We start from the raw sequence: 15,396 nt of genomic DNA, 5'->3' as shown, positions 1-15,396 counted from the left end.
AGGGCTCCAGGAATAAAAAAAAAAAGTTGAAACCCACTGATTTAATCCATGTCAACATGGGAAGTAGACATAAAATGATGATGATGATAGTGATGATGGGGATGATGATGATGGTGGTGATGATTATCCAGAAAATTAGATTGTATTCATTTTAATTAATCACGGTTGCTGCCAATTTGCAAAGAGACTCTTAGATTGGAGTTCCTGGATAATATTGAAATGAATAATAAATTTTAAATAAGAAAAAGATATTTTGCAAGAAATTGAAGACAAATTTGGATAGGATTTTGTTATTTATAATAATTATTATTATTACATGGAAATTGCCAGTTGACTGACAGACAGTTCTTGAAATGTTCATGATAATTATGTAGTTCCATCCATTCTTCAATAACATTCTCCCAGGAATGTCTCTGAACAACCAATGTTGGTCAGCATTTTAAATATACAAATATCAGGATGCCATTCCCAAAGACATACAGTGAAGCCAGACTTATAGTTTCCACCGAAAATACGACCACGCAATTAGTCATAGATTTGTTTAAAGAAGGATTTTTCAGATTTGTCTTCATTGTTGCTTTCTGAAAGAAACAAAATGGAAAAAAATGAAAATAAATTTTATTCTTTCTCTTTCTCATACTAAACACTTTATGTTGCACACAAAATGTCTTCATACATCTCATATATATATAGTTTTGATACTACATATGCATATTTCTACACATTTCTGCTATATACACACTCTACATAATCTACACATTTCAAATAGACATACATTCAACTAACTTCTGGTATACGATCACATATATATGCAAACAACACATTTCTTGGTGTGTGAATATATATATATATATATATATATATATATATATATATATATGTGTGTGTGTGTGTGTGTGTGTGTATATCTTACATATTCCTGTCATACACACATCCAACACATTCCTGGTACACATAAACACACACACACACTCACACATTAAAAAGAAACAATGAAAGGCCCTCTAGAAGTTGCTTGACTTGCTAGAAACAGGAACCAAATTTCTCTCAAGTTACAACAACTTAGTAGTTTAAGAAAGAACACATTAGAAAATGTAGTCATGGTTGGAATGTCATTGATTATAGGTCTGCTGACTTAAGGTTAAGCAACAAAAAGACCACACACACCTTGCATATGGCATGCCTACACCCTACAAACTTCTTACTTACAACACACACACACACACACAAGCACACACACACACACACACACACACACACACACACACACACACACACAATAACTGTGTGGAAATGTTAAAAGTCTGAGAGTAAAATTGATTAAATATTTGCAGGAGAATCTGAGCAAATTGTGTTGTAGATTATTGTAAGACAAAACAAACCTGAAAACTCCACAAGTAAAACAGCCTGGAATGAGTCCAGTGCTTCCTGAGCAGCCATGCTTAACTCACTTCGGTCCAGGTATTCCAAATGGTTGATCACTTTCTTGATTTCAGATGCTGAAATATGAAACATAACATTTCGGTTATATATATATGTATATACACACGCACACATATATGTACACGCACATACATACACACAGGCATATATTCATACACAAGCACATACATACATGTATGTATACAACAGGCTTTTTTCAGTTGTTTTGCCTATCAAACCCACTCACAAGGCTTTGGTTAGTTTGAAGCTATGGTGGAAGACACTTGCCCAAGATACCAAGCAGTTGGACTGAACCCAAAACCACATGGTCGGCATGTGAGCTTCTTAACCACACAACAACACCTACACAGCAGGGCCCCGTAAAAATGTAGAAACACTTTAACCCCCTGATAACTTACAAGAATTTCTTAATTATGTCCTTTGCATTTGCCCTGGATTTTTGCAAGAATTTGTGTTTACCATAGATTAATTGATTCCTTATCTTATGCAAGAACGTTCACAGCATTTTATTGATGTTTGAGCATATGCAATCGTTTATAGGACTTCACAGGGTTAGGATTTGTCACCTATCCAACCTGGGTAAATTTCTGGAGATCAATTACATGCATTAGGGACACCTAGCATCAAGAACTTGAGCTAGAATTCTTAAATACAGATACATGGAATATGTGCTTAACATAAATATTCATGACATCACACAATTCCCAAAAGTATATGAACTTATATTTCATGAACTTGCAACTTCATGGACTAGTTTGGCATGCAAAACACATGTGAAGACAAGGGGATTTAGATTCTATATATATATATATATATATATATATATATATATATCATTTCTTAAATATAGCCACAAAACACGTGTAGTTATTCTACTAAAAATATACGTTTTATTTATTTATTATTTTGCACATTAAGTAATCATCGTTATATGTTTTATCTTATATTTAATCTTTCTATAAGATGTAATTTTTCTAAATGGTATAATTTAATTTTTTCATTATTGAATTGATAAAAGGTGGGTTTTTTCTAATTTACATATATATATATTATATTTTGTGAAATTTGATTTAGCATTTCTAAATTGAATTAAACCCTGTAAGTTTGGAATAATATTCCCTCATATTATCATTATTATATATATTTTCATCATTATCATTTAATGTCCGTTTTCCATGCTGGCATGGGTTGGAAGGTTTAATTGAAAACTGGTAAGCCAGGGAGCTGCACCAGGTTCCGATCTGATTTGGCAAATTTCCTATGATTGGATGCCCTTCCAAATGCCAACCACTCCAAGAGTGGGTATTTCTTACATACCACCAGCACAAGTGCCACTGACCGACATCAGCCACAATGAATGTCTCACTTGGTTTGAGAAGTCTACACGGGCACAGCTGTTTGATAAGTCTACACCTGTCACAGCCTCTCTGAAGCCCAATACTCGAATGGTGCTTTTTATGTGCCAATCAGACAGCACTGGCATTGGCCACAACTACGGTTTCACTCAGCTATCCAGGTTTTCACATGCACATCATCCGACCCATTGAAGGGTGCTTTTAACAGGCCAGGTACACAACATTAATATTGGTATGACTACCGTCCCACTTGGCTTGACGGGTCTTCTCATTCACAGCGTATCACCAAAGGGGTCTCAGTCACTTGTCATTGCCTCCAGGAGTCCCAACATTCAGAGACTGCACTTTACCACCTTCTCCCATGTCTTCTTCGGTCTACCTCTTCACCTCTTCCACAGGTTCCCTCCACCATACGAGTGTGACACTTCTTCACACAGCTGTCCTCATCCATATGCATCACATGACCATACCAGCACAGTTGTCTCTCATGTCCAACTCTTCTCTTAGGACACTTACACTCTGTCGTGCATGCACAGACACGGCACATCCAACAAAGCATTCTAGCATCATTTCTTACAAGACTACACATGTCCTCAGCAGTCACAGACCATGTGTCACTGCCATGTTGCATGGCTGTTTGCACACAGGCATCATACAGTCTGCCTTTCACTCTGAGCAAGAGGCCCTTTGTTACTAGCAGAGGTAGGAGCTCTATGAACTTTGCGCAGCCTACTCTTATTCTAGCAGAGCATCCAACCCCACTTCTGACCTGGTCACCTAGGTAACGGAAGCTATCAATTACTTCTAGTTTTCCCCCTTGGCATATGACACACACACACACACACAATATTGTGATCAATTGCTTTTTCTTAAAAATAACCAACTTATTTGTGGGATGTTTTGGGGTGAATTCTGCTTATAGCTGCTCAAATGACTGGCGAGTGTGGTTGCTTGTTCAGGTAGACACATGTGCAACTCTTCCAGATCTGCCGGCACAAATAACACTGCCAGATGTAAAATGGTGGTACAAATCTGTAAAAGAGAAAAAGAATGTAAGAAAATCATTTATTGAAATCCCAAAGTGGAAAAGCTTGTTATACGATGAGATGGGATAGAGCTCCATCATTTATTGATGAGATGTGATACAGCTCCATCAGGTTAAATAAATCCAGAGCAGATCTAAGTGAAATGTTTCAGTTCAGAAAACGTCTCCAGCTTGGAACATGGCCAGAAGAGAGAAATTACTGTGACATCATTAATTAGAAAATATTAATCAGGAAATACCAATGACATGGTGGGAGTGTATAAGGTGTAAGGCCTCAGGCAGAAGAAATTCTACTTACTGATGTTTACAAACAATATATAGAAAAGGGACATTCAGTTATCACTGGCTGAGGCCATCTAGTTATTAAATTGGTACCATGGGTAGGTACAAACCACACAGTTGTATTAATAAAACGTTATGTAAATGTCCAGTGATGAGTACAAATTTTATATTGAGTAAAGCTTGGCTCAACCAGGTTGTGTTGCCCTAGATACAAAGTACTACTGCCACTATTACTACTACCACCGCCACTACCAACAATAACATCAACCACACTTACCTGTCCAATTAGTGTGTCACGGTGCCGAAATTCAGAGAAGTCCGTCACTTTGTTTGTGCTAATTAAACCAAGGATTAAAGCATTCCAGACATTGGCAAAGACTGATGCCTGTCCATATTGCTCCCTTCTGGTCGGGGTTCCAAGAGCCAGAGCAGCATTGATACGTACTTTGAAGTTGCTGCAATTCTGAACAGTGTTGCTTAAACTGCAATACACACTGACCTGTGAAGAAACATAATAATAATAATAATAATAATAATAATAATGATAATGATAATAATAATAACAATAACAACAATAAAGGCCTGAAATTTAGGGGAAAAGGGCTAGTCGACAACATCAACCCCAGTGCATAACAGGTACTTATTTCATCGACCCCCACCCCCTCCCAAAATGATAAAAGGCAAAGTTGAACTCAGAATATAAATGACTTCGAAATCACACTTTGCCTTATTAAAAATAGACACATAAGATTATGTAGTTTGAATGGGATGGTTATTGCTGGAATGCTTTCAATATCTGCTGGATCAAGGCATTTTGGCTGGTGTGCTAATGGTTCTGCCAGTTAGCTGCTTTCTTGATAATAATAATTTCTTATATTTGTTACAGGAGTACATTATAAAGTCAAAGATTAGCCATAAATCAGCCTTGATCCAGCAGATATTGAAAGCATTCCAGCAATGACCATCCTGTTCGAACTACATAATCTTATGTGTCAATTTTTAGTAAGGCAAAGTGTAATTTCGAAGTCATTTGGCTGCTGTTTCAGCCCAAACAACCTTCACAGGCAAACATGTAACACTCTCCCCTTCCATGCCCACCACTATAGGAATAATGAAAGCTCTATAGACTTCATTTGCTATTTCAATCAATTTTTTTAAATCTTTAATCACAAACTGAGAAATCTTGATACAAAATGAAGGATGTGGAAAGTGATTTCAACTTACACTCCAGTCAGTTTTTTCACCATGGGGCAGCAGTGAATTCTTAAGTAAGTTACTCAGTGCATAACAGGCATTCCAACGAACCTAAAAGAAAAGGAAATTGGAAATGGGGTCTCAAGATGCAACAAATATGGGTGAGGGAGTTGGAGGGGAGAAGCAAAATAATAGAGGTGGAGTAGCAGGTGTGTGTGTGTGTGTGTTTGGAGTACATCAGTGGTGGGGTGGACAGTGAAATATACTATATTTGGTCCTATATTATGCCAGTGGTTATATACTACATCTGGAATTCCAACGTTATGTTTCTTGCAAAGTGAACAGGGAACGTAAACATCAGACTCGTCTCTGAGCAAAATGGTGACATCATGTTTACATCGCTTGTTGATATTACAACTGGTTGTTCTGTGGTTTTGAAGGCCTGTTCTGCATTAGACAACCTTCATTTGATAAATAGGTAGAAGTTGGCAACAAGACGAAGATTCTGCTGCAAAAATAATACCTCAAGATCAATTCTGTTCTAATTGATGCTAAGCTGGAAAGATAAATGAAGAAGAAACCTCCGGGGGAAGAATGAAATATGTGAAGGAGAGAAAGCAAGGAGAGAATGCTAAGATTAAGCCAGTTTCTTACCTTCATTATTCCTGCAGAAGCATTTTCAACTAAACATTTCACGGCTGTCTCAATATGGGACTGAATGTTCGGATTTCCTGTGGAATGGAAAAGTTGGACTTTGATCAGTCACAATGCAACTTCACGGATGGTTGCTTGGCTTTTTAAAGACCATATTTATCACATAAGCAACCACCACCAGCACCACCACCAGCACTCCACTCTACCCCCAGCAGATTCAATACTGTTTAGTGCTTAGAAGCTATCCATGGTTAACCACAAGTGTATAGATGGATTCTGATTCCATCCATGGAGGGTTGATGGGTCAAGGTAGGATTTGAACTTAGAATAGAAGAGAAATACTGCAAGAAATCTTTCTAACAGTTTCACCATTTCATCTTTTGATCATGATGAAAGAATGAAAGGCAAAGGTGATGCTACTGGGATCTGAACAAAGAATGCAGGAGTAATAAATACAAAAAGGTATTTTATCCAATACACAGATGCTTCTCCCAATTTGGCATCAAAACAAACTTTAATTAGGTATTTCAGAAAACCCATTTATTTCAATGGCTAAACCTTGTTCTTGTCTGTTAAAAAACAAAACAAAATGTGACAAATGAATTTAACGGTTTACAAGTTGTTTAGAATAAAGAATAAAGAATAAGGAAGCGTGTGAGAACTGACGGAGAGATTTTTCTGAAATAAAACAGAGCAGATTGCCTAAGGCTCGAACTCCATTGGAACGGATTTTGTCGTTGTTTTGGGAGGCTTTTGTGGCTACTTCGAAGAGTTTTACTAATAAAGAATCAGAGAAGTCTTCAATGAATTGTGTTTCCTGGTTTTCTCTGGAAATTACAAAGAGAGAGAATAACAGAATGATTAGGGTTTCAAGTCACATGGAATCAGGGGAATATTTTATACAAATATCACCACAACAACTTTATTACAATAAAATAATTAACTACTTGACATTATCAATTTGTTTTTTTTTTATGCTCATTATAAATAAACCCAGTTAATTAACTAATTATATTTAATAAACACAATAAAATACAAATAAGTAGAATAGAATAGTAATGTTGTACAGTAAAATAGTTTAAAAGTCGTACTACAAGGAGAGTACAACTGAAAACCTCAACAATTGTGACAAACACTAAATTCGAACACTAATACTAAGCCACAAATTTCAGGGTGTGTAACATTCCATCAAATGAGGGGTCAGCCACAACTAGGGTCTAGTCTACAAAAGGCCATTTAAGTCTTCTTTGTGGGCCTCAGATCTTTTCTCAAATTTTATATATTTGAGGGCCACTGAGCATTTGTTTGTGTTAAATTGTTTCCCTTTTTACATTGAAATTAAAATATTTGCTTATTTAAACATTGTCAGTGATGGAAACAGTGAGATAGAAGGGAATCGTTTTATATGCAAGACATTGTATGACATAAACAGGGGTCGATGTTAGAAAAAGTAAAATGAGTTAAAACTGGGCAATTACAAAAGGCAGTTTTTGATCCATGAATTAGATGAGCCCAGTACATGACTGGTACTTTATTTCATTGAATCTAAAAAGGTGAAGAGCCAAGCTGCCTATGAAGAGGATTGAACCCAAAACATTAATGTACACAAAAGAATAAGATTTGTTTAATGATACTGCCCATCCATCACAAATATTTGAGACAAATGTTAACATTCTTATTCAGTTGTAAACACATAGGTGTGTATATATATATATATATATATATACACATATATATACACACATCTAAATAACAGTTATATACATGTAAATAGTAGTTTAAAAGCTTGAAACAGGCCAAGAAGTTTTTGATGGGATGGGGAGATCAATTATATTGACCCCAGTGTGCAACTGGTATTTATTTTATTGACCCCAAATGGATGAAAGGCAAAGCCAACCTTGGTGGAATTTGAATTCAGAACATAAATATGGACAAAATGCTGCTAAGCAAACTAACAATTCTGCCTGCTCACCACTCTTCTATCTACGTAAATAATGGTTGTATACATCTAAATAATAATTATGTACATCTAAATAACAGTTATATATACATAAATAATATATATATATATATACACATAAGTGATAGTCATATACATCTAAATAATATATATATGGTAGTTAAATGCATAGAGCAATTATATACATTTAAATAAATAGTTACATTCATCTAAATAACAGTTATATAGATATAAACGTTATATAAACACAATGACCCCCACCTGTTAATAGCCAATGCATCACAGAAATTAGCAAGGGCCCAAGTAGCCTTCATACGGACAGTGGTGCTTTGGTCAGCAGCCAAGGTTAGAATGGTGTGAGCAGCATCAGACATAAAAGAAAGATCCTGAGAAAGAGAAAAGCAAGAAAACAAAGTCAGATTTAGATTTAATTCTTTATTTCTTCAGTAATTACAAGAGATTTCATTAACATTTTAGGGGCAGGAATATTGTCAGATCAAAAACACAACCAATGTCTCAGTTATGTCGTTTATGCTTTTTTTCAATTCTTTTCTTTCCATTTTTACGAATTTATTTTCCAAAATTCTTCATTCTTATTCCGTTTTCTGATTTATTCTTTCACAAGAATTCTTGAGATTTCATTGTCCTATTGAATATCTCATCTCTACAATCTAAGAGTTCTGCCCAATGATGGAAACAGAAATGGAATTGTTCTATTTTTCATTCTCCAAAATTCTTTCCTGAAAAGCCAGGATGAATTCGGAATGCTGTTTGAGGAATATCTCCAAGACCAGAAACTTGAAGTAATCATGAAGAAGAAATCTGTTGCTTACATTATTTTATATTCACTACAGTAAAGGTCAGAAGTTATATATGTATATATATATATATGTATATCACCATCAGTGAAGGTGCATGGCTCAGTGGTAAGGGCGTTGAGCTTACGATCGTGATGTTGTGAGCTCGAATCCTGGACCGAGCTGTGTGTTGTGTTCTTGAGCAAGATACTTTATTTCACGTTGCTCCAGTTCACTCACCTGTAGAAATGAGTTGTGACATCACAGGTGCCATGCTGTATCGGCCCCTTTGCCTTTATCTTGGATAACGCTGATAGAGAGGGGAGATTGGCAAGCATGGGCGACTGCTGGTCTTCCATAAACCACCTTGCCCGGACTTGTGCCTGGGAGGGTAACTTTCTAGGTGCAATACCATGGTCTATGTCGTGACCGAAGGGGTCTCAGAATATCACCATCATCATTGTCATTTAATGTTTGTTTTCCATACTGGAATGGGTTCGACAGTTTGACAGGAACCGACAGGACTCTATTGTCTCTTTTGGCCTGGCTTCTACAGCTGGATGCTCTCCATAATACTTTATAAAGTGTGCTTATTACATAGCAGAGGTGTGTGTATATATATATATATATATATATATATATATGTGTGTGTGTATATAGTCCAACCCATGCCAGTGTGGACAAAGGACAACAACTGAAGAGAAGATACACATACTCATTCCCCCACGTAAGCATATACACACAGACATATATATGTAGATACACACAGGTCAAATATCTATTTATTCCAGGAAGTGAATAGGGTCAGTTATTGAACCTGTCACAGAAGAGTAACTGACAGCAGTGGTTCTGCAGCATCAGAGTGCAGCAGTAATGCAGTGTTAGATGTTGTTTAAAAGTGTTCTAATAAACTACTCACATCACGCAGGCAGGGTTGTAATACGTAGACTCCAATGGTCCTTACTGCTGAGGCCATCACCAGTTTGTCTCCACCCATTGTTAAACCTAACACTGATGTCACACACAAGATACGAAGATGGCGCTGGAAAGAAAAATAAAACAAAATTTGACAAAATATAAAAAACTTTTATAAAAATTCTGCAAGTTTTTTTTTAATTACTGGCTAATTAGCCTGTTAACTGGCATCAGAGGCTAGTTTTATAAGAAGAGAGAAGGGGGAAGTAAGAATGAATTCATAACCCTTATTTCTAAAGATAACAGTTTAGGCCTGGCTCAGTGGTTAGAGCATAAGGCTCACAGTCATGAGGTAGTGAGTTCGATTCCTGGACTGAGCTGTGTGTTATGTTCTTCAGCAAGACACTTTATTTCTTGTTGCTCCAGTTCACTCAACTGTAGAAGTGAATTGTGATGTCACTGGTGCCAAGCTGTATTGACCCCTTTGCTTTTCCCTTGGATAACGTCAGTGGTATGGAGAGGGGAGGCTGGTATGCATAGGCAACAGCTCGTCTTCCATAAAAAAACCTTGCCTGGACTTGTGCCTTGGAAAGTAACCATCTAGGTGCAATCCCATGGCAATTCATAACCAAAGGGGGTCTTTACCCTTTACCTTTTTTTTTAGTTTAGGGGTTTAGTGGAAAGAAATAGTGTGAGTCATGTTAAACACATCTCTCTCTCTCTCCAAAGAGCCCAGACCAAAATTACAATTATCATTTTATCACGGCAAACTAACATGTTTTTTTAAAAATTTGTTGTTGATCTTCCTTTTGTCAACACAGACCACTAACAACTGGTGTCTTTGTTCAGCACCAGATGTAATGAGCCTACGACATCTGGCTCAACTGTTAGTAAGATTGTTATGAACAGCGATGGCATTTGGTGTAATTCTGACTTTTTTTTAGCTTATTGCAATCATCTCAGCTCAGCTCATAACAATGGCATAAACAGTGACATTATAATAGAGATGTCATTTATTATTAGTAAAATGATATCAGTTCCACGAAATGTAATGAACCTGGATTCCTGAGATACAATGGGATATGGATAGCATTATAACTTTTACAATCATGTAATATCTGTTTCTCTAAGCTAGACTAGACTGGACAAATCTAACAGTGTCTTACCATCATGACCATCAATCATCTGACCCCCCCACACACACACACACGCAACAACGATCAACTAAGTCTGTTGTGTATGTCAGGTTTCCAAGGCATATTTTTCATGGCTGGAAACCATGATTATGGGAATGGTTAAGCTAAGTATTATTGCATTAGCAGGCACTAAAGGGGTTACTGATAGCAGGGGCTAAGGAATTCCTTGCACACTATGGCAGATGTAATAATAAACGTAATACTTACAGGAAGCAAGGGGAAAATCATTGAACCGATGTTAGAGAGACAGTCGCAGGCTGCTGCACACACTGGGCTATTCTCTTCACACTGGAGTGCTGACAGTAACGGTCCGTTGAGCAGGTATTCCCAGAACTCCAACACCTGTCACATATAACAATCATAACATTATGTAAAGACATGCAGATGGTGGTGGCAGTGAAGCCACAGGTGATATAATCAACAACATCAACAGTTAAAATCACTTTACCTGTTCCACAGTGAACATATCAGAATTCGGTTCGTTAGAGTTGTCGATGTTCTGTAAGTCTTGACTCAAAACCTGTGTCAGTTCATCAAGTAACTGAAATGACAAGGGTTCAAGTTGAGTTAGGAGTCCAATATTTATTAATCACAGTTGAGATATTAATTACAGCTGAGATGTCATGAAATATAAACTAACACTTAAGGTCTCTGCACAGAGATCATTAAAACCCGATTTCACAAAATATCAGAAGGTGGCATTATAATGGAACAAACGGGTCAAACTGTAAGTTTGGCCTGAGATATAAGTACTTGGCTGGTTTCCCTCTGGATTCGATTACTGTAGTGCAGAGTGACACCAACAGGTGACATTGCTCCGATTTGATGGAAACCCAGATAATTTCCATAACAGCCAGCAACTCTACCTGATTGCTGGGACACAAATTGGCCAGATTCTTTTCAATTCTATTCCATAGATTCCATCTGGGTTTCAGGAAAGGTGAAGTTACCTGGACAAGGAATCACTTTGATGTGGTGGTCAGCAAGCCACACAAATTGTTTTGGCACCATGTGTAGGCACCAAATCAAGCTGAACTTCACCAAATAGCCTGACCAATACCTCATGGGTAAAATTTGGCCGATAGAAACTGGATGGAAGCTAGTGTGTGTGTGTGTGTATGTGTGTGTGTGTGTGTGTATCCTTCCCAATGACACTTTTCAGATTGTGACAATGTTTATGACCTAAATGTACAAAATGTTCAGCAGTTGGGTAGTTCAGATGAGGTTATGGAATTAAAGGTACCTCAAATGAAACACAATTAAGGGTCAGCCTCAAGAAGGGCACACGCCATAGAACATTGTCCTGATAAATTCTCCTTCTAACCCAAGCTGACAGAGAAAGAGGGAACATAAAAATGATGATGATGATTGTTGGGAGTAAACAAGTACCTTGATGGCATGAAGTTTGAGGACCCCTTCACTGTCTTCCATACAGGCTTGAATCAAATTTCTCAAGAGTCCAACATTTTTCCTGAATTAAAAAAATAGAATAAAAAAAACATGCTGAATCATTAATTTGTTATCATAATTAATCCTTCTCTATGAGTAAAGGTTACAAGGATCCACCATAATATCTTCTATGGCACTGACCAACAATATTTACTTGATTTCCACAAGGTTTTCAGACCTACACAACATGAACTGTCAACTATTTTAAACCTATTCTTTCAGTCCACTTTTGATGTAAATATGCATACCACAGACCCAACTGTCTCATCATTCTCATTTGCGTTACAAAGATGGTTGGGTGTGACTTTAAACGGCACCTGGTCGTTCAGGTGTTCCAGGGTTTTGAGGAATGTGGAACTACCATGATGGTTCTGAGGTCTAATCTGACTCAGAGTACTGACACTTGCCAGGATCCCAGCCATGGGTTAATTAGAATTACCTCTGGAAGAAGGCTGCCCAATGGACATGAGGTAGATAAGGCCCTTCAACTCTGGCTGCTTGTCTGAGAGAAGGTAACTCCATATAAATCCTGCATCCAGATAACAACTAGGATTGTGCCCTTGTACTAGACGGATATAAGTTTAAAGGATGAGAGAGTGGGGCTGGCTCTGCACAAACCATGATTCCTATAAAAACAATAATAAACCCTGCTGTCTTGTAGAGCAATTTATTGAGTGTTTAGAAAATGCTAAGAGAGTAGACCCCTACAGAAAATCCAGAGAGAGGGACCCTAAGGCAGATATGTATGGTTATACTTAACCAATAACTGACATCTCCTTCAGCTTCATTGATGCTGCAAATGTGTTGACTTGTCTTTCTTCATAGCATATCCATGAATAGAGAGGTGGTTAGGGTAGCTAGGGCTGGGCACTTGCTTCTGGAAACAGCCCAGGAACAGCAGAGGGGGTTAAGTTACCATCTCTGCAATACCATCAACCAACTATAAAAAAAGACAATCTCACACACACACATATGACAGAAAAGGGTTGTGTAAGATGTAGCTTTTGTAAGTATAAACCTTTATCTCAGTCAAACAGTATTTGACTTTGATAAAGTAAATTTATTGAGTGAGTTCCATAGAGCTGAGAGGAATCCTGCAGACACTGTCTGGCAGTGGTTCTGTGAAGACATTATCCACCAAACGGAAATATAATTAAAAGAAGTCAATTAATGGAAGGGTGTGGGTGTCTTAGACAGTCTCATCATTCTCATCTTCATTCACTCATTTGTTCAAGAGAATCCCATACAATCTGAAGAAATGTGGAGGCCATCAAATGTAAGTTCTCGATCCTGGTGTAACCCTAGGCCTGCTGAAGGATTTTTTAGAAGAAATAACAGTGAAATCTCTATCAAGATCATGTTTTGCTATTTTAAAGATGAAAGCAGACATGAGATAATCTATTCATGGAAATACTATGTCTTAAAGGAAAGAGATTTTTTCCTTACATGCGCTCAACTATGTCTAATCTAATACAAAATAGCAACAAGACATCATACAATCTGCCTTTCACTCCAAGACCATATAACAAGGCAGTTGTATATCATTGTTCTCTAAACAGATATTTACCTGATCATTGGGAAGTAATTCTTAGTGAGGTGTGCCAATATTTGTAAAGATTCCAAACGTATTGGAACGGGTTCAGTTGTGTGGGCCACATTTGTATCGTTATTGTTTACCTGTTGAGGTAAGATGTTCTGTACACATAATGTTATCAACCAAGATGTATTTCGCAACTGGTTCTGGATGTTTTTGTCTTGGAATATTACAGGAGTCTGCAATCCAGATGGAGTTTTGATGGGGGTAAGTGGTTCGCTAGCAGAAAAACAATCTGGAGAGAATTAAAAGAGGAGAGAAGAAGAATTAAAGAGTTTGGAGGAATCAGTTTGGAGATATGTGCACACACACACACACACATGCTCGCTTGTTTAACGTCTGTTTTTCCAGGATGGTATGGGTCAGATGGGGAGTTATTTGAGGCAATTTTTAACAGCACTTCTAGTCATACTTACTGTTTTTCAAATAAGGAATTTTTATTATTCCAGAATTCTTTAAAAGCACAGAACCACCAATCATAATGTCAACAAGGAATACAAACATTACATCAGTTTCCTTCGAAGAGTGACAATTGAATCCACTGAGTATTAACATTCTCGCACACATATATACACATAAACCTCAAAAAAAAAAAAGGCCTACCACATTTCATATAATCTTGTTGGTTTGGCACCACCTCTCCCTCCATGCCATCTCCTGTGAACTGGAACTCCTTACTGTAAGCCATAACTGCATCTTCTGTGGTGCCGTTAGTATTGCAGTCAGCAGATACTGTGGTACTATTTCCTCCTGATGGTGGTTTTAAAGACTGTACAATGTAACATACTTCGGCCAAAGCTGGTTGTAGACTAACAATGGCACCAAAGCAAGTCAAACAGGCCACGCGGATATTAGGGTCTGAAATATATCAGAAAATAATTGGTTGAAGAATAAAATAGAAACGGGCATAATGTTGTGTAACTGAGTTTGAGAGAGAAAGAAAAACAGAATGCAAGATGTCAGTTGATAGGTTAGGAAAGATTTGTTGAACACAAGGCAGGTATTTGTCAGCTTCATCATAACATTTACAGATTATCATCATCATTTAATGTCTGCTTTCCATGCTGGCATGGGTCAGACAGTTTGACAGGATCCAGTGAACTGCAGGAGAGTCAAGCTCAAACATCAGCTTAGGCATGGTTTTTACACCTGGGTGCCCTTCCTTGAACCAACCACTGAACAGGGTGGACTTGGTAATTCCTATTTGTGACACTGTAAAGTCACTTTCTACTGATGTAGGTCTGAAAATATTTACCAACAGCATTTTAACTAAATATCACTTCATTTTGCCTCCCAAACAATAAGTTTACTCTTCAAAATGAAATAGAAAAATAATTCAGTTGTTAATCTTTTACAACCCCTGATATATAACTATACCACACGAAACACTAACATATTACCTATTACATAGAGGTAAAGACCCCCTTCAGTCACGAATGGCCATGGGATTGCACCTAGAAACTTCCCCTCTGAGGAACAAGTCCAGGAAAAGTTGTTTGTGGAAGACCAGCA

At 37.3% G+C, this 15,396-nt stretch overlaps 1 protein-coding gene across 2 annotated transcripts in view; it reads right to left on the bottom strand.

The window, feature by feature from the left end:
- Nucleotides 1-280: 280 nt before the first annotated feature.
- The window catches only part of LOC115224391 (HEAT repeat-containing protein 6), a 30,175-nt gene continuing 15,059 nt past the window's right edge, over nt 281-15,396 (bottom strand). The window contains exons 12-25 of one of the 2 annotated variants that reach the window (XM_036513485.1): nt 14,485-14,742; nt 13,858-14,116; nt 12,231-12,312; nt 11,290-11,382; nt 11,049-11,183; nt 9,650-9,772; nt 8,195-8,319; nt 6,640-6,800; nt 5,974-6,050; nt 5,350-5,430; nt 4,403-4,624; nt 3,683-3,830; nt 1,383-1,499; nt 281-581 (exon numbers count right to left, since the gene is read on the bottom strand). In XM_036513485.1, the coding sequence (XP_036369378.1) occupies nt 526-581; nt 1,383-1,499; nt 3,683-3,830; nt 4,403-4,624; nt 5,350-5,430; nt 5,974-6,050; nt 6,640-6,800; nt 8,195-8,319; nt 9,650-9,772; nt 11,049-11,183; nt 11,290-11,382; nt 12,231-12,312; nt 13,858-14,116; nt 14,485-14,742 (1,937 nt within the window). In that variant the 3' untranslated portion in view covers nt 281-525. Of the gene's footprint in view, nt 582-1,382; nt 1,500-3,682; nt 3,831-4,402; nt 4,625-5,349; nt 5,431-5,973; nt 6,051-6,639; nt 6,801-8,194; nt 8,320-9,649; nt 9,773-11,048; nt 11,184-11,289; nt 11,383-12,230; nt 12,313-13,857; nt 14,120-14,484; nt 14,743-15,396 lie in introns of both variants that reach the window. The other variant, XM_029795280.2, reaches the window with a different exon arrangement.

The sequence above is a fragment of the Octopus sinensis genome, linkage group LG25 (genome assembly GCF_006345805.1).
Source record: "Octopus sinensis linkage group LG25, ASM634580v1, whole genome shotgun sequence".
NCBI lineage: Eukaryota > Metazoa > Mollusca > Cephalopoda > Octopoda > Octopodidae > Octopus > Octopus sinensis.
Note: the sequence above shows the minus strand (reverse complement) of the source record. Positions and strands in the feature narration are given on the sequence as shown.